Raw genomic sequence first — 18,959 nt, forward strand, 5'->3', positions numbered from 1 at the left:
TATAATGAATTGGCACGTGTTTGAATGGGGACTATGAAATGGTGCTCTGGTGGTCAGAAAATTTTCCAAGGGCTAAATGCTTTGAGTCATGATCTGTGTGAAAGGCCACATCTGGTCTCTTCTGTGTTTCATGTTACACTGACGCAACAGGAGGACACTCTTCGCTTTCTCCAAGTGTGTCCTTTCCCCTCGTTTCCTTTACATACAGAGAAAAATAATATCCCCAGTGGGGTACTCAGTTCACATCCAAGCTTTGTCGGACAGAGGCCACCTCATGAGACAGATTGAGGCCCTGTCCCATGACTACATAGAGGGGCTCCCCAGGACTGTGTAACATCAGCGGTTGAACTCTGTTAAGGGCCATTGCTCCTCTTAAAAATGAAAATGTGTTTTTTGTTTTGTTTTTTTTTTAAATGTATTTTATTTATTTGAAAGACAGAGTTAGAGAGGTAGAGACAGAGAGAGAGGTCTTCTATCCGCTGGTTCACTCCGCAGATGGCCGCAATGGCCAGAGCTACGCTGATCCTCAGCCAGGAGCAAGGAGCTTCCTCCAGGTTTCCCACGCGGGTGCAGGGGTCCAAGGACTTGGGCCTTCCTCCACTGCTTTCCCAGGCCACAGCAGAGAGCTGGATCGGAAGTGGAGCAGCCGGGACTTGAACCAGCGTCCACGTAGGATGCTGGCACTGCAGATGGCGGCTTTACCTGCTATACCGCAGTGCCAGCCCCTCTTTTTTCAATTCTAACTTAAGACTTGAAGGGAAAAGAAAGAAGCCCAAAAGCAGATACTTTACTTTTTTTCATTTGTGTTTTTTTTATTTACTGAAAGGCAGGGAGAGAAGGACAGACTGAGATCTGTCTTCTGGTTCACTCCCCAAATGTCCACAATAGGCAGGGATGAGCCAGGCAAAAGCCAGGTGCCGGGAACACAATCCAGGTCTCCCAGATGGATGGCAAGCACACAACTACCTGAGCCATTGTGTGTTGCTTCCTTGAGTGTTTGTTTTTTTAAATATTTATTTATTTATTTGAAAGTCTGAGTTACACATAGAGAGAGGAAAGGCAAGAGAGAGAGAGAGGTCTTCCATCCAGTGGTTCACTCTCCAGCTGGCTGCAACAGCTGGAGCTGCACCAATCCAAAGCCAGGAGCCAGGAGCTTCTTCCAGGTCTCCCACGTGGGTGCAGTGACCCAAGGACTTGGGCCATCTTCTACGGCTTTCCCAGGCCATAGCAGGGAGCTGGATCGGAAGAGGAGCAGCCAGGACTAGAACTGGCACCTATATGGGATGCTAGCGCTTCAGGCCAGGGCGTTAACCCACTGCGCCACAGCACCTGCCTCTCCTAGAGTGTTTATTAGCAGGAATGCCAAACAGGAGCAGAGCCAGGACTCAGGCACTCCAGTATGGGATGTGAGCATCCCAAGAGGCATCTTAACCATTAGGCCAAATGTGTGTCCCCAGTACTGTTTTTATTTCTCTGTATTATATATTCTTTAATACTGAGAAGATGCTGTCCGGAATGCAATAAGTGATCTAAATGTTCAAATGGATTCTAAAAATAAAACACCGAGTTCTTTGTATCATTTTACAACTAAGTCTCAAGTTCAGGTTCCAAGTGTACTACTTAGAAACTTTGAAAACCAGGCATTCAGGCATTTCTTAACTTCTCTAAGTCGATATTGCCTCATCTCTGAAAAAAAGAATGGTAGTCTTTGCTTCACAAGATTTTGACATTTAAATGAAAGAATTTGTGTAAAGCAAATAGCTCAGTGCCTGGCCACAGCTGCTGTTAACCCGTTCCATCAGTGTCTCTGCCTCCAACACACACACACACACACACACACACAGTGTTGTGTGAATGTAGGGACCTAGGTATTCCACAGTCAGTCATTAAAAAAGCAAAAGGAAATGCAGAAAACTAGCTGTTTTGACGTCTTTATTTTGAATGGAGAGCTCAATATTCCAGTTTTTTTTTAATTATTTATTTATTTATTTGAAAGTCAGAATTACACACAGAGAGAAGGAGAGGCAGAAAGAGAGCAAGGTCTTCCATCCGTTGGTTCACTCCCCGGTTGGCTGCACCGGCCGGAACTGCACCAATCTGAAGCCAGGATGCAGGAGCTTCTTCCATGTCTCCCACACAGGTGCAGGGGCCCATGGACTTGGGCCATCTGCTGCTGCTTTTCCAGGCCACAGCAGAGAGCTGGATGGGAAGTGGAGCAGCTGGGATTCGAACTGGCTCCCATATGGGATGCCAGAACTGCAGGCAGTGGCTTTACCTGCTACACCACAGCGCCGGCCCCACATCCCAGTTTTTAAATTCCTCCAGAGCTTGTTATGTCTTCAAGTCAGATGTAGGTCAGTGTGAGAAAATCAGAGAGGAAAAACAGGTCTCACAAGCCCTGCCTTTGTGTAAGTTAGAGACAAGACAGAGTTTTAGCTCTTCATCATCACCTCATTAAAAGAATGAAGTCCAAGCCACTTTAGGAGGTAATGATCTTCCATTGCACTTTGAGTTTTCTGTAGTTGGTTAAATGTCTAGTTTTCTGGACCAAAGAAAGAACATGAGTTAATTTGCACAAGAAGTTAAAGCCTTGGTTGTGGGGGCGACTTGTTTTGTCATCCCACTTCAGCTTTGGTGTTTCCTTAAACCACAAGCTTGAACAAAGAAAGACATTTTACCCTTTGCAACCCTTTTGTTGCACTGAAAATTATCTATAAAGAACATTTAGAGATTCCCCTGCGTTCATGTGTTTTGTATGGTACATGTATTTATTGCAGATGCATATGTTTATCTGGCTTTGGTCATTGAATAGCTTCACGGAAAGGAAATTTTTTTCCACAAACTGAGGGCGATTTTAAGCACTTCTGGAGAATTTTTCTAGCCTTCTTTTAACAAAACACAATGAACCTCACTGATTGGAAATAGTTTAGAATGGTAGTATTCTAGCCTAGGGCAATAAGCAGATTTATGAGGCTAGAAGGCCCTAGGCTTGTTTTTTGTTTTTGTTTTTTTTGTTTGTTTGTTTTGTTTTTTTTTTGTTTGTTTGTTTGTTTTATAATTTCTTTTCACCTCTTCATGTCCCCTCTACGCTGTTAGTGAGCTGCCTGCAGCAGCCTCTTTACTAATTCTGCTTCTACTCTGGGGGAGTAGGCTAAGGATAAATTTGCAGGATTCTTTGGTGACCCAATTAATGCATACATGGCTGCCCTAGAAACATTTTTTTTCTTTATTTTTTCTATGTTTTATAGCTAATGCCTTTTTTTTAACTTATTTTTAAAAAGGAGTTTTATTTATTTGAAAGGCAGAGCAACAGGGAGGGAGGAAGGCAGAGATTTTTCCATCTGCTGATTTACTCCTCAAATGGCAGTCACAGCCAGGTTTGGGCCAAGCTGAACCCAGGAGCCTGAAACTCTCCATTTGGGTCTCCCACCTGGATGGCCAGGACCCAAGTACTTGGGCCATCTTCTGCTTCTTTGCCAGGTGCATTAGCGAGAAGCTAGATGGGAAGCAGAGTCAGCTGGAACCGGTACTCCAGTATGGGATGCCCACACTGCAGCACAAAACTGGCCCTTCTTTTATTAGTATCTGCGATGCGAGAGGGACGCTATTACTGCTTGTTATTTGATCATGTGAAGGACACTGTCTCTGACAGCATTCTGTAACTCTTTATACTTCACATGGATTTGCTAACCTCGCAATAGCCCTGCAACTATATTATCCTGGCTTTACACATAAGGAAATTGAGGCACACTGGGGTTTTAAAAGTTTGCCAACGGTCACTCACTAAGTGGTTCAATGAGGGTTCAAACTCCATCTTAATACCAGGACAGGTTTTTTCCAGCTGAATCCTGAAATCTATATGATTGAGAGTCTGGTCCAGCTCTAAGAGCTGCAGTGGCAGGCAGTGGGTGCTGAGCCTTGTCCAAGTCAGAGTTGGTCTTCACTAAAAGTTGAAGTTGGGTTTTTTTTTTTTTTTTCATACTTTATAAAATACTGTAAATTTATCTATTTTATACTTGAATTCCCAAGCTAGTATAATAGTGTAATAGATGGGACCTATGTCAGGAACCCATGCCCAGTCATTATTCCCCCCTCGAAGAGTCCCCTCTCAATAATGTCACTCGCTGGAAGTGCTTCCATCGCTCTCGACCCTAGTGAGTAGAGCCAGGAAACACAATTGCCCAAGACCATTTGCTGAATTCTGGAATAAGCAGAAGCATTCCGGAGCCCGTGGAGTACAGTCTCTCTTCACTTACAGAATTGTGCCCAAACTAACAGTGTGGAATCAGCACCATGTATGTCCAGCCCAGGAACCCCCTGCAACAAAGCATGGGTCTGAACTGCACCTCATCTCTGGGCTAGGAACTGGTTCATCTCTGAGCCCTGCTTTGGACTCACAGATGTCAGTGAGGTCCCATATTCAGGGGAGGTGGGAGATAAGGTTTGGAGTGAAGGTTCATGATGGGATCTTCACCATCTTCACATTCTTCTTGTCCACTGAGTCTCTTCATCCCGTGTAAGTGTGACTGCAGTTCTGTTAGTGGCAGGAGGGTCGGTAGTACTTCCTTGGTAGATAAAACATCTAACTTAATCTCACTCACAGATGCACCTGTGGAAGGCCAGAAAGATGAACTGACTTTTGCCAGGTCACACAGTAAAATAATTTCACCTATATTTAATTTGCTGCTGAAAACTAAGGACTAGGAGTTGGCATCACGGTGCAACAGGCTGGGCAGGCTGCCTGCGGCACTGCATCCCACAGGAGCACTGGTTTGAGTGCTTCCCATCGAGCTCCCCGCTAATGCACCTGAGGAAGCAGAAGATGGTCCAAGTGCTTGGATCCCTGCCACCCTACAGGGGAGACCCAAGTGGAATTCCAGGCCCCTGGCTGTGGCCTGGCCCAGCTCCAGCCATTGCAGCCATTTGGGGGCACTGAGGGTTGACCAAGCAGATGGGAAATATCTGACTCTGCCTTTCAAATAAAACTAAATCTCAACAAAACAGAACTGAACTAAGGGCCATCCCTGGTCCAGTACTGGCTGTGATGTATTAATGGCTCAGGTTATGAAAGGAAAAAGTTGTGCTGTGCAAGATGTGTTGAAAATGTGAGAGCTAGGCAAGCGTTTTGAGGACCTCCGGTTACTGCCTGTATAGAGCAGCATCACGGAGGACTAGCAGACATCCCCCACTGTTGGTGAGCATCAGTGCCACTTTGAAATCTATTTTAGGGGGATTACTGCTCTTTGGAATCAGTTGCTGAGAATGTTTCTAAGGGGCCCATGGATATTTTAAATATCCATGATTGAGTCATAAGAGCAGAAATACAGAACCAGGGCATCACCGTGAGCTGTAGGACAGTTAGCAAGCAAGCTGGCTTCATTAGGCACATGCTGTTGGAATTCAGGCAAATGAGTGTTTAAATATGACTTTTAATATCACCAGATGTAAGGTAGATGCTCAGACATAGCTGTTTTAGCACCTTTTTCCTGGGTGTTAGATTTTTCAAATGAAAATTGAGCTAAGACTCTCCAGAGAGCATGTAGGCTTAGGTTTGTACAGTAAGTTTGAAACAGAAGCAGATAAAGTTGAATCAGTCTAGTTTTTTTTAAGACATTGTCTCCATGAACTTTTAAAAAAATGTTTCTTTTTATCTACTTGAATGGCAGACAATAGAGCACATTAGAGAAAAAGAGACCCTCTATCCACTGGTTCATTCCCAAAATGCCCGATAGAGCTAGGGCTGAGCCAACCCAAAACTAGGAGCCCAGAACTTAGTCTCTCACATAGGTGGAGGTCCAAGCACTTGAGCCATCTCCTGCTGACTCCCAGTATGCATTAGGATGCTAGATCGGAAGCGGAGGAGCCAGGACTGGAACTGGCACTCCAATATGAGCTGCAGGCAACCCAAGCAGACGCTTAACCTGCTGTGCCACAACACCTGCCCCTAGTCCTTCATGTTTTAAGGAGAAACAAGTTCTGGTTAGGAGATGTTCTGATGAAGGATAAGACCTTCTGTAAAATTAGAGATTTGTAGGTGAGCTCTTCCCAGGTGAGCCACTGAAGGTGTTACAGGAGGGAGGCGGTGAGGGGAAAGAGATTAATTCCCTAGTCCACAGTAATTCATTAGGCTTGTCCTTGTGATACTGCTGAAGCTATGTGGCCTTGAGTGAATCACTTAACTCATCTGAGCCTGTTTCTCCCTCTGTAGAAACCAGGTAATGGTATTTATAGATCAGGGTTCTGGAGGTTATTAAATGAGAAATGTGTGTGGAAGCAGCTAATATGGTGCTTGCTTTAGAGAATGGGTTCTGTAAAGGCCCCTCCTGAACCTCTGTAGGGTGTGCCAGGATGTTGGAAAGCTGACGGTACCAGGTCCCTGACCTGCCCAGAAACTCCTTCTAGCTTCTCTTAATTTCCTGCGTCCCTGCAGTTCTGGGACACTGATGTTGTGCTTTTTCTCTTCAACTGAAGCCTGGTTCAGTGTTTCCTGGTCACTTTTCAGACTGCAACACAAATGAGGAAACAAAAGGAAAAGAGGGAAAAAAAAAATCCCCTTTCCTGAGCTCATCCAGGCATCTAGTCCAGGCCCCACTGTGTGCCATATTCCTTCCTTCAGCTGTGTCTTGGCTCTGGTCCGACGCTGGCAGGAGCCACCTCAGGTCTCTGGTATGCATCTGGGAAACAGTGCAGTAATCTGCTCCCATACAGACTGTGTGTGTCCACCCTGGGACCTAGTTCTTCCCGTTTCGCTGAATACCTGCTCTACAAGTTTCCTCAGCCCTCTGCCCCAGTGACCTGTTGCCCAGCCAGGGGAGCAGCAGTGGCTCTCAGAGATGGCTTCACACGTTGAGACACACCCAAAAAGTAATTCTTTACTCACCCAGTTTCTCATCCATCAGGAATTTGACCCAAAAGGGGCCCTGGCTTATCTTTGATCTAGGGAGATGGCACTGTGTTGACCAGTCCAGTGACTGAGACACTTTCCTGAGATCAGTATAGCGAATTGTTCGCTTACAACAAAGTCTGAATTTGTTTAATACTTCATAGATTGTGTTTTGCCTCCATAGAGAGTGAATTTCACTTGCTGAAATGTTTTTTGTTTTTTTTTTTTTTTAAAAAAGGTTCTACAACTTTCAGGCTTTTTCTTTGTTCACAGTTAAGCTGAAGCCATAGATAGATGCCTGGAAGCTCTTTGAGACGGACCTTTGAGTAAAAATCCTCCAAATGAGTGACTGACCTCATGCCACTTTGTATTCCAGTTGTAGGATCCGGAACCAGGCTCGCCCTTTCATCCTGTGAAGGACTTAAAAATCCCTTTGTGGGGAAGTCTTCATTTTAAAAATCACATGTGAAAGGCTGTGCACAGTTTACCTTTCGTTTTCCCCCCTACTTGGTATCAGTATGTAATGAGAAGAGTGGGTATTCTTTCTATGAATTCCCTAGGGTACTTGGTCTGTCCATTTTAGAATTTAGACAGGAAGTAAATACAGGCCAATAAAGTAAGCTAAAGATTGTAGCACTCACACCTCCCAGGGAGGAAGGAGATGAGGATTAACAGAGAAACGGCCTCATAAATCAAGTTCCTTGGAGGCAGACGATACACATAAAAAGGTGTGGGAGAAAGGCAGTTACCATCGTCACTGTCATTGTCAGGGCTAGTGTTTTGATCCTTAGGATGATTAAGTAGATTGGGGTGAACCCTGAATTCCTCCCCACATGCCATCCTCCACCCAAAAAACACATCACTTTTACTGGAATCTGTTAGTATGTTTTCAGACCAGACTATCCCATGTAGGGGCTACATAAGCCACGCTGGGACAGTGGCACTAAAAAACACTTTAGTGCCAAGTATGACCAGGTTTGTGTTTTCAAATTAAAGGTTGTGAGGTTATAAAAAGAGCTGAGAAGCAAACTCACAGGGCTTGGGAGAATAAATGAGGGGGAAACATTTCAGTAATGACAGGCCAGTGACGTTTCGTCAAGGTACTGAGGGCAAGCCCAGAAGACCTGCATTCCAAGATGGCCAGGGCATCTTGCCAGCCTCCGTTCATCAGACTCTGCAGAGCGTCAAGGCTTATGGCGTTCTCAGTTTCCTCCCTGGTGTTTCCTGCAGATTGGAGGTGCTCACTATGGTAACCTAAAGCCAACTGTTTGTGTAAGTGGAATAGGATTTCAGCTACGCAATAATAGCTGCAACTTTTCTGTTCTTTCAGAAAATCAACATTCTCCAGGTAATTCTTAGCACTCAAAAAGGAAGACAAATGCTGAGAGCTACTAGCTGATGAGTTAGTGGGGCTGTTTGAGCTGGATCCTTCTTGGGTCTTGCTTCACCCTTGAGTTCTGCAGCTTTGTATTCACCTTGATTAGTCTCTTAACCTGTTTGTTTCATCTGTGGGGAAACAGGGCTCATTCTCACCAAAGGCTGTTTCGCAATTTAAGTTGCTATAGTACTTGCTAATAAAGTACTATCTGTCAGAACATTGGGAAAGACTAGGCTTGAGGAGATGGTGCTGTTAATTTCCCATGTAACTAAGTATTCTCCAAAGAACTTTATTTTCTAGAGGAGTCTTTGTGAGGACTGGCAGTTTCTGGAACGTTTAAAAGATCAGATACAGTGGGCTTGGACACATGCATACAGAACAGGCCATGAAAGGATGGTAGGTAGGACACTTTTCATCAACAGGAAGCTGGTGAATAACCTGACAAGCTGGAGCAGGGATGTGCCAGGAAGCTGCCTGTGTCCTTGGGCCGGCCTGGGGTTGTGTGTGCCCAGAAAACCCATTTGTGTGGTATCATAGTGTTGTGAGGTGCCTCAGTCCAGGCTCTCGTTTGTGACACAAAAGGGAATTCAAGGCCTAGAGGTAGGTGAAATCCAACAGAAAACCAAGGTTTGTCAGGAGAAGTGTACACTGAGGAAGGGACACGGAACTGCTCCAGAGAAGGCTGCCCGCACCTTTATATGAACTGGGGGCATAGAGGGTGGTATCGGGGCAAGACTTGACCCATCGTGTCCTGCTGTTCTATATATAGGACACCTACAGAAATAATACGGAGAAAACGTGAACTTAATGGGTCAAGTACTGCCCATTTCCTTGCCTTTTTTAGGAAATCTTGGAAGTGCTATCGTATCAGGTACATGATGGGAGTTAGTGTGTCAGCCATGGTAATTTTATAATGATATTGTAATTAGCAAAAGGTCATCGTGAGACACAGCCAGCAACCACATTGGTTATTTTTAGCCAGTGTCAGTTCTGAGCAGCAAAACAGTGCAATAAGGCAGGGTTTGGGTGGTGGAGACGGGATGCAGTGAGGTGCTGATGACCCCAGCTCCCCCCTGCCTACATCAGTAAGAAAAACACCCTTAATCCTGGAAACAGTGAAAGTTCCAAAATACGTAAAAATTGAGAATGGGGGGATAGATCAAGCAAAGAAGGCCTTGGGCTGGCATTGTGCTGTAGCGTGTAAAGATGCCGCGTGCAATGCTGGCATCCCTTACGGCTGCTGATGATCCAGGCAATGAGCCGAGAGTCACCTGCGAGCCCTGGAGGAAGCTCCTGGCTCCAGCTCGGCCCAGTCCTGGCCGTTGGGGCCACCTGGGAAATCTGTCTCTCCCTCTCTTTCTGTGGCTTTGCCTTTCAGATAAATAAATCTGAAAGAGAGGCCTAAGTAAAAAGTGGAGAGGGGAGCCCACAAGCAGATCTCTGAACGGCCGCACTAGGGGGTTTGAGGGAGAACTAGGAAGATGACAGAAGAGGAAAACGCACCCGAATGTGTACTTGCGGTGCGCCCTCTCACTGAGCCCCTTTGCCAGGCACTTGACACTTTCCTCCTCGGTTCACCTCTGGAGTTGCCCCCGAGAGGAGGCAGTCTCCTCTTCCCAAAGAACAGGATTACCCCTGCTAGTGAGTTGGAGACTGGAGATTTGAATCTGGAACCTGTCCTGAGCAGCCTTACCGACTACACACACTGCATCTCTAAATGCCGAGTAGGTGGAAGGAATACAGTGGCTCAGCCAATTCCGGTTTGAAAATGACTTCCAGTCACTTGCGAGAGACCTTTATTTTATAACCACTGGCTCGTGGCAAGGGTCAAGAGTGTTGGGAACAAGTGCTGAGAACTTCTGCAAGTACTCCCAGTTCACCTTTATCCTTCACCAGCTACTCCATTGTGTAAGTGACTAAGTAAATGCCAGTATTTCACAGTCTATCTTACATACTTCACATTACCACTCTCTCATGTACCTCCCTGCTCCTTCTGGGGTTGTTAAATAGGTATGTTGTGATAAGAAATATACCGGCCGGCGCCGTGGCTCACTAGGCTAATCCTCCGCCTTGAGGCACCGGCACACCAGGTTCTAGTTCCAGTTGGGGCACCGGATTCTGTCCCGGTTGCCCCTCTTCCAGGCCAGCTCTCTGCTGTGGCCAGGGAGTGCAGTGGAGGATGGCCCAAGTGCTTGGGCCCTGCACCCCACGGGAGACCAGGATAAGCACCTAGCTCCTGCCATCGGATCAGCGCGGTGCGCCGGCCGCAGTGCGCTGGCCACGGCGGCCATTGGAGGGTGAACCACCGGCAAAGGAAGACCTTTCTCTGTCTCTCTCTCTCACTGTCCACTCTGCCTGTCAAAAAATTAAAAAAAAAAAAAAATACCACAGACACTGGATTCTGTGACTAGATAATCTCAAATTCTAGTAGACAAAACCTTGGAGGTCTAATTAAATCTTCCAGTAGAAGAATTATTTCTTCACCATCCCTGACAAGTTAGTTTTCTCGCTGTTAGTGAGGGTTTTTTGTTTTAGATTTATTTGAAAGCATTATACAGAGAGAGGGAGGGAGAGACAGAGATCTTTGGTCTGTGGAATGGCTGCAGTGGCCACAACTGGGCCAGGCCTAAGCCAGGAACTAGGCGCTTCATCTGCGCCATCTTCCGCTGTTCTCCCAGGACATTCAAAGGGACCAGGATTGGAAGTGGAGCCCATATGGGATGCCAGTGTTGCAGGTGGTGGCTTTGTCTGCTGTGCCCCAGTGCCAGCCCCAGAGCACCCTTTTTAAAGGAGAACTGAAACCTCGCTATTTTTAACTCTGACTCCTTAGTTCTAGAAGCTGTCAGGAAAGAAGAGACAGAGTATGAAGCCACAGCCAGACCAGGTTTCTTCAGAAGAAGGAAGCCTGGGAGGGACTCAGCCCAAGTGAATGCATGCAGTTGCCAGGGCACACTGCCCTTACAGACCAGCGGCTCATCTAGTACAGAGTGGCGGGGAGGGGCTTGGGGGTCTAGCTAAAGCTGGGCTGCCGAGAGAGCGAGCTTGGGCTTATGCTCAAGGTCCTGTGAAATCACAGTGTGAGCCGGGAGAGGTTCGGGCCAAGGCTGAGGCTGGACCCAGGAGCTGAGCTGTTGAGCGGGGGCAAGAGAGCTTGGGAGGGATGGGGCAAGCCCAGGTGGATGGCGGGACTCTGCAGGTAGGGGTATGTCCAGCAGTCCAGAGAAATGGGGGCCTGCTGGCTGGTACGTAGGTGAGGGCTCAACATGGATCTAAGGCCTTTGGTCCATGCTGCATCAGGAGCCACAAAGAATGAGCTCCTCCTGCCTCTGCGTGTGAGCTGTGAATCCTGAACTCAGCAGTAGTAAGTAGCGCTCTCGTGTTGTTGTTTTTGGACAGGCAGAGTGGACAGTGAGAGAGACAGAGAGAAAGGTCTTCCTTTTTTCCATTGGTTCACCCCTCAATGGCCGCTGCGGCCTGCACACCATGCTGATCCGAAGCCAGGAGCCAGGTTCTTGTCCTGGGCCCTGCACCCGCATGAGAGACCAAGCACTTGGGCCACAGCAGAGAGCTGGACTGGAAAAGGAGCAACCGGGACAGAATCTGGTGCCCCGACCGGGACTAGAACCCGGGGTGCCAGCACCGCAGGCAGAGGATCAGCCTAGTGAGCCGAGGCACCGGCCGGAAGTAGCTCTCTACCGCTTTCTGTGGAAATGATCCCTGGTCGAAGTCTCAACTGCATTCGTGTTGTGGTTTTTTTTTTTTTTAACTTGGCCTGTTGACCATGGTTTCAGCTCTTACACCTCAAGCTATTGGGGAAAGTAAGTGTTCTTGGATATAGACACACAGGCAAGGCAGGTGACAGCAAAGCCAAGTCAGAGCTTGCAGGCCGCTGTTGGAGAATAATCCAGGCCTCAATCCTCAAACTGTCCTCGCGAGGGTAGCACTGAGGATCCTGGGAGCTGTCCTGGCTCTGGGAGACCAGCTCTGCAGTAGGAAGGAAGGTGTAAGTCATCCTGGTTGGCAGTTTTGCCAAAGGCTTAGGAGTAATAGATCAAGTTGGAAAAGCAAACTAGAACTGGCATTTACATTGTTTTATATCATAATATTTCTGTGACCAAGCGTTCATCAATCAAAGGGGAAAAATAAAGAACAGAAACTCGTGAAGGCGTAGTGATAAGGTGAGTAGAGCACAAAATACATGTATTTCTCTTGGAACGGCCAAGGTGCTTAGACAGTGAGCACACCTAACCCTTGGGTCGTGTCCACTTCTCGGCTGTTCAAGTGCTGCTGATTGCTGTGTGCATAGTTCTCGTTTCTCTTGAGTCCCTAGACTGGAATCACTGGGTCTTGTAGCCTATTGAGAAAGAACCCGATTGATTTCCAAAGCAGTGGCACCATTTTACATTCCCACCAACAGTATGTTGCGTGTCCAGATTTCCCCACATCCTCACCAACGCTCATTATCTTTTTGCTAAATGGTTCATCATCTTTGTTCTGCTCCCATCGGCTCCACCTTGACATCAAGGCCTACATCATCCTGTCGGTTTAGGACTGTCCAGCCCCCGTCCTGGCTGTGTGATTTGGGTCACTATGGGTTTGACTCAGATTTATTTATAGTTGGCACGTGCTCATTGGACATACTTTATGGGAAGCATGGCAGTTCCATGCATGTGTGATACAGTGTGTAGTGATCATATCGAGGCTGACTTGGATTTTCTTATACAGGGAAGTAATTGTTTCCGTGTGACATCACACTGTACAGTTGTTTACACTGACTAGCTTTTTTTTTTTTTTTTTTGACAGGCAGAGTGGACAGTGAGAGAGAGAGACAGAGAGAGAAAGGTCTTCCTTTGCCGTTGGTTCACCCTACAATGGCTGGCGCGCTGCAGCCAGTGCACTGCGCTGATCCAATGGCAGGAGCCAGGTGCTTCTCCTGGTCTCCCATGGGGTGCAGGGCCCAAGGACCTGGGCCATCCTCCACTGCACTCCCTGGCCACAGCAGAGAGCTGGCCTGGAAGAGGGGCAACCGGGACAGAATCCGGCGCCCCGACTGGGACTAGAAGCCGGTGTGCCGGCGCCACAAGGCGGAGGATTAGCCTAGTGAGCCGCGGCACCGGCCACTGACTAGGTTTTAAACTCAACTCTGGATTCAAATCATTGTTCTCCTGTTTACCACGCATGTACCTTTGGAGTCTTTTTTTTTTTTTTTTTTAATGACATTTGTTTGAAAGGCAGAGTAACAGAAAGAGAGCTTCTACCTACTAGTGCAATCCCCAGATATCTACAACAGCCAGGTCTGAGCCAGGAACTCTGTCCAGGTCTGCACATGATGGCAGGGCCCCAGTGTGTAGGCCATTGTCCACTGCTTTCCCAGGCACAGAAACAGCGCGGTTGGCACTGGAACTGGCGCTCCGCTACAGGATGCTGGCATTGCAAGCAGGAGCTAACCTGCTGCACCACAGCACCGGCCCCTGGAGCTCCTTGTTATTCTGGACCTTTTATATTTTAGGATGAAGCCTCTGGGGTTCTTGTGCTCACTGGCGTGTTTGTGCTGCCCGAGTGGTCACCCCCAGTGTGACAGAGAGGCCTCCACTCCTGGTCACCAGAAGCTATAGACGTGTAGCTTTTTTTCCTTTTCCTGTTGGTTTTTACTGTGCAGCTTTCAGCCTTTCTTTTACCTAACTGTTTGATTTGTAGGTCCCCACACCTCGCCTGCCCTCCTCCTTACACCGGATAACTAGTTTTCCTTCGAGTCCACTGACACTGGTGTGCTCTAGGCCATTTTCTGTCTATTCCAGAACTCCACTCCTCTGCCTGCCTTTTAAGGCCAAATTTCTTCTCTTCTCCCCAGCAGACCCACTCTTCTTATTCTGTACATTTCTGCCTCTAGCCATTTCCCATGTTCTTTCTCCACCTGGAATCTCTGATCTCATTCTGTAAACCTGTCTCAATCCCGCCAGTCCTCAGCTGTGCTGCCCGGGTTCCACCTTTAGTACACCTTCCCTAGTGCCGTTCTAAGTACCACAGATAGGAGACGAGTGAACCACAGATAGGAGACGAGTGAAATGGTCCGTGCTCAAGGAGCCTCGCCTCCTTCCTTGCTCCGTTTTCTACTCTGCCCCGGTCCCTCCCCTCCCCTCTTCCATCCCTCAGGCGGGCTGAGGCTGTTCCCGTCTTGAGGATTTCAGACTTGGAGTGTCATGCTGAAGACTCTTTCTCACAGCTGCAGGAGACTCCATTCCACCAGGTTCAGCCCTCATTGCTGAGAGCGTTTGGCTGCCGATTCCAGCGTCCCCTGCCGCCAGGCACTCTACCCTATACCGTCTCCCGCCACGCATCTCCCGTTGTACTTACTCATACCTGAAATGGTCTTGGTGCTTTTGCTTGCTTCTCCTTTATTTTTCAAACACCTGAAGTGTATAAACCCAGCACTTTGAACACACCTGGCACCCAGCGGGCAGTTGTGTTGGCTGAAATATTCCGGAACAATGCACTTGGCTTGGGGATGATGGGCCCCTCGGGCTCTGGCAAACCTGAGAACCCAGGTGAGGGAGCCATCCAGTATCAGAGTAAGCTGCTGGTGACCACTGGAAGGTCAGTTTCTGTCTGTGCGGGGTTTGCTTTCTGATGAGGGCCATTTAGCCGAACTCTGACTTCTGCCTCAGAGCAGAGTAAGAACTGCCTCGGTATTATGTGTGTGCTCAGAGCCCACTGCAGCTGCTGGCACTGCTGCAGACTGTGGTTCTCAAAGTCATGTTGCTGTGTGCCGTGGCCTCCTGACAAGCTGTTCTTTCCAGAAAGAGCTGTACCCTTGGCTGCTCAGTTTCTCTGTGCTCTCATTTTCTTCCTTTGCAGAATAAGATGGGGTGTAAGTAATACCAGCAAAAATGCTTACTGAATGCATGAAATTCTGCTTTCTCCCCTTCTTAGATGTGAACGATTAGAAGAACAATTAAATGACCTAACGGAGCTCCACCAGAACGAAATTTTGAACCTGAAACAAGAATTGGCCAGCATGGAAGAGAAAATCGCATATCAGTCCTATGAACGGGCCCGGGACATTCAGGTTAGCATGAAGGAGAAGTTGACAAGCAAGATACTATTGGGGTGGGTTTAGACATACGGCAGGTTAACCTTTGCTTGTGACACCCACTTCCCAGATTCCAGTACAGCGGGTGATAGCTCAAGTACTTGGGTTCCTGCCACCCACGTAGGAGACCCAGATGGGGTTTCTGACTCCTTCAGCCTGGCCCAGCCTTGGCTGGTGTACTAGCACAGAAAAGATCTGTCTATGTCACTCTGCCTTTCAAATTAAAAATGATGATAATAAAAAGACAATACTGCAGAGTTTGAAAGATGAAAAGGAAGCGGGGAGGTGTGTTGCTAGGCAGTTTGGGAGAATAATCCACGAGGCAGGCATGTTTGAGGCTAGCAGCCCATCTGTTTCATTCTGTGGGAAGATAGTGTGTTCTTTGGGGAGGTATTTCTAAGGGAACCGTTCCTGTGGTTGCCTGTCAGAGCGCTTGAAAGCAGCTGATACAGAGAAGGAAAATGTCTGGGAAGCTGGTGTCCCTGCAGCCCCCAGGGCCCAGGGAACGTCTCGGTCATTGGCCTGGCTGCCACCTTCTCCAGGCCCTGGAAGTCTTATCATGTTTACTTTCTCCCCAGGAGTGTTCTGAACGGTGCAGTATCCATTATCTGTCTGTTCTATGGCTGGCTTCAGTCTTGAGTTGCCTAAACTTCGTCAGGTCCCAGGATACCAAGACCAGAGAAACCCAGGGCTCAGGCCACTGCTGAACTTCGGAAGATAAATTCTGACCCCTGAAGGTCATGGTGAAATTACCATATAATCTCAGTGGTCAAAGTCATGGCCTTGAAGGGAGATCACTTTTAATGATTGGTCTCCTTCCAAATAAGAGTGGGCTCAAACAGCAGGGGGTGTGTGCAGGAAGCCTGTGCTATTTCCAGCTATAAATCCCCATAAGGGCATTCATTCAGCGGGGACACACCCATACTACCAAATCACCAGCCCCACTGCTGGTTGAACAGAACAGCTCGTTGATCAGTTTCTGTGATCCGACACTTCATATTAGTCCAAGTACTGACTGCATCGGTTTCCCTAGGCACATCAGCCTGTGTACCAGAATGCAGCTGGAAAAGGCTGAACACTCCCGACACTGACAGTGTCACGTAAGGGGCAGGTTCTGTGTCCTCAGACATTTTTTACACTCACTCAACAAGCGTGTCCCGTGTGACTTAGATTAAGAATGTTTTTCAAAGATTTATTTTATTTATTTGAAAGGCAGAGTTAGAGACAGACATACAGAGAGAGGGGTCTTCCATCCACTGGTTCACTCTCCACATGCCTGCAATGGCCAGAGCTGGGCCAGTCTGAAGCCAAGAGCTTCTGGGTCTCCCGCCTATGTGCGGGGCCCAAGCACCTGATCCTCTGCGGCTCTCCCTGGGCACATTAGCAGGCAGCTGGATTGGACATGGAGCAGCTGGGACGTGAGCCACTGCCATATAGGATGCTGCATTGCAGGTGGCAGCTTAATCCCTTATGCCACAGATCCGACCCTGCGTTAAGAATGTTTTACATGGTAAAAAGGGGGCCAGCACTGTGGCATAGCAGGTAAAGATGCTGCCTGCAGTGCCAGCTTCTCATATGGGCGCCGGTTCAAGTCCTGGCTGCTCCACTTCCGATCCAGCTCTCTGCTATGGCCTGGGAAAGCAGTGGAAGATGGCCCAAGTCCTTGGGCCTTTGCATCAGTGTGGGAGACCCAGAAGAAGCTCCTGGTTCCTGATCAGCACAGCTCCGGCCATTGCGGCCAACTGGGGAGTGAAACAGTGGATGGAAGATCTCTCTCTCTGTATAACTTTTTCAAATAAAAAAAGTGATAAAAAGATGTATTTGAGGTTTTACCATTAAAAATGTTCTGAATAAGATACATTTAAATGTGACCACCACAGCTTGTGAGCCCTGCAACAGCAATACAACTAAGGGAATGCGGCCGGTACCACAGCTCACTAGGCTAATCCTCCGCCTGCAGCGCCGCCAGCACCCCGGCTTCTAGTTCTGTTTGGGGCGCCAGATTCTGTCCCGGTGGCTCCTCTTCCAGGCCAGCTCTCTGCTGTGGCCAGGGAGTGCAGTGGAGGATGCCCAAGTGCTTGGGCCCTGCACCCCATGGGAGACCAGGAGAAGCACCTGGCTCCTGGCTTCGGATCAGCGCAGTGTGCCGGCCACAACGGCCACTGGGGGGTGAACCAATACCTTTCTGTCTCTCTCACTGTCCACTCCACCTGTCAAAAAAAAAAAAAAAAAAAAAAAACCTAAGGGAATGACAGTCACTAAAATGTTTAAAACCATTTGCGTTGTTCAGTTCTGTTCGCTTTGCCGGTGCTCCAGCACTCACAGGCCTTGTGTGCAGAACGCCTAACTGCTCTCTCTGCCGGCCCACAGGAGGCCCTGGAGGCGTGCCAGACCCGCATCTCCAAGATGGAGCTGCAGCAGCAGCAGCAGCAGGTGGTGCAGCTGGAAGGGCTGGAGAACGCCACTGCCCGGAACCTGCTGGGCAAGCTCATCAACATCCTGCTGGCCGTCATGGCTGTCCTGCTGGTCTTCGTGTCCACCGTGGCCAACTGCGTGGTCCCGCTCATGAAGACTCGCAACAGGACGTTCAGCACTTTACTCCTGGTGGTGTTCATGGCCTTTCTCTGGAAGCACTGGGACGCCCTCTCGAGCTACGTGGAGCGCTTCTTCTCGTCCCCCAGATGACACTGGCGCGCGCTGGCACACAAGGCCATTCTCCCTCCCCCGGCGAGTGCATGCAGTGGAGTCACACAGCAGCGTACCTACTCGGAAGTTTTCTACAACAAGAGTTGAGTGAATCTGTTTACATTTAGAATAATGTTTTTTTTTCTTCAAGAGACGCAATTGCAATAGTATTTTTTAGATTTTATCCAAGAAGTTTTTTGGGCAAAAATCTTGGATCATTTTTATGTAGCATGATTTTCCTTGGGATGCAAATCTTCAACAGTCCTTTCACATGAACCCACAGTCGGGAGCACACTGAAGGGCATTCTCAATTGTGGCTTGAAGGACTGCACTAAAACCCACTACCAAGATGTGAGAACCTGACTAGGGCAAAGCAGTTCACCGTAACACCCCCTTCCCTGGGCTCACCGCCTCCTCCCCTCCCACACTAACTGTACTGTGAAATCCTACCACATTCCGTGGCTGAATGTCTGGATTCAGGGTGGATGTTCCTTGTCCGTGGAAGAACACATGGATCTCCCTGGCTTCTCACCCAAGCTGACTCACGTTCATCCTGGAAGTATGATCCCTTTTGAACCTGTCCCCTTAACCTTTGCTAGGATACGAAACTGAGAGCACGCGCCCCCAGGATCACTGCGCAGGCCCACTGGAGTCCTTTGAAGTAGCCCTCTGAATCCCTGATTTTAAGCAAAATCCCTTGGCCGCACTTTTAAGTTTTTTTATATGTGTATAGTTACCACCTTAAAAATAAAAAATCCGAACAGCATACTTGAAGAATGTAATACTCAAACTCTCAGTGCTTCCTTATGGTTTCTAATAGGATTTTTTATTATTGTTATTATTATTGGGTTTTTTTGGAAAGGGTTGGGAGGGTGTTTTATTTTTCCTTTGAAATAAAGAAGTGATGTTTTTAAATGAAGAAA

The 18,959-nt window shown here is 48.0% G+C and overlaps 1 protein-coding gene across 23 annotated transcripts in view; it reads left to right on the forward strand.

Moving 5' to 3' along the window:
- The window catches only part of TMCC1 (transmembrane and coiled-coil domain family 1), a 223,321-nt gene extending 204,362 nt beyond the window's left edge, over positions 1-18,959 (forward strand). For all 23 annotated transcript variants that reach the window (XM_089306611.1, XM_051851756.3, XM_070051067.2 and 20 more), the window contains 2 exons: positions 15,192-15,327; positions 17,722-18,959. In XM_089306611.1, the coding sequence (XP_089162737.1) occupies positions 15,192-15,327; positions 17,722-18,036 (451 nt within the window). In that variant the 3' untranslated portion in view covers positions 18,037-18,959. The remainder of the gene's footprint in view (positions 1-15,191; positions 15,328-17,721) is intronic.

Source organism: Oryctolagus cuniculus, chromosome 10 (assembly GCF_051225735.1).
Source record: "Oryctolagus cuniculus isolate XC-2025 breed Fujian yellow rabbit chromosome 10, ASM5122573v1, whole genome shotgun sequence".
Taxonomy (NCBI): domain Eukaryota; kingdom Metazoa; phylum Chordata; class Mammalia; order Lagomorpha; family Leporidae; genus Oryctolagus; species Oryctolagus cuniculus.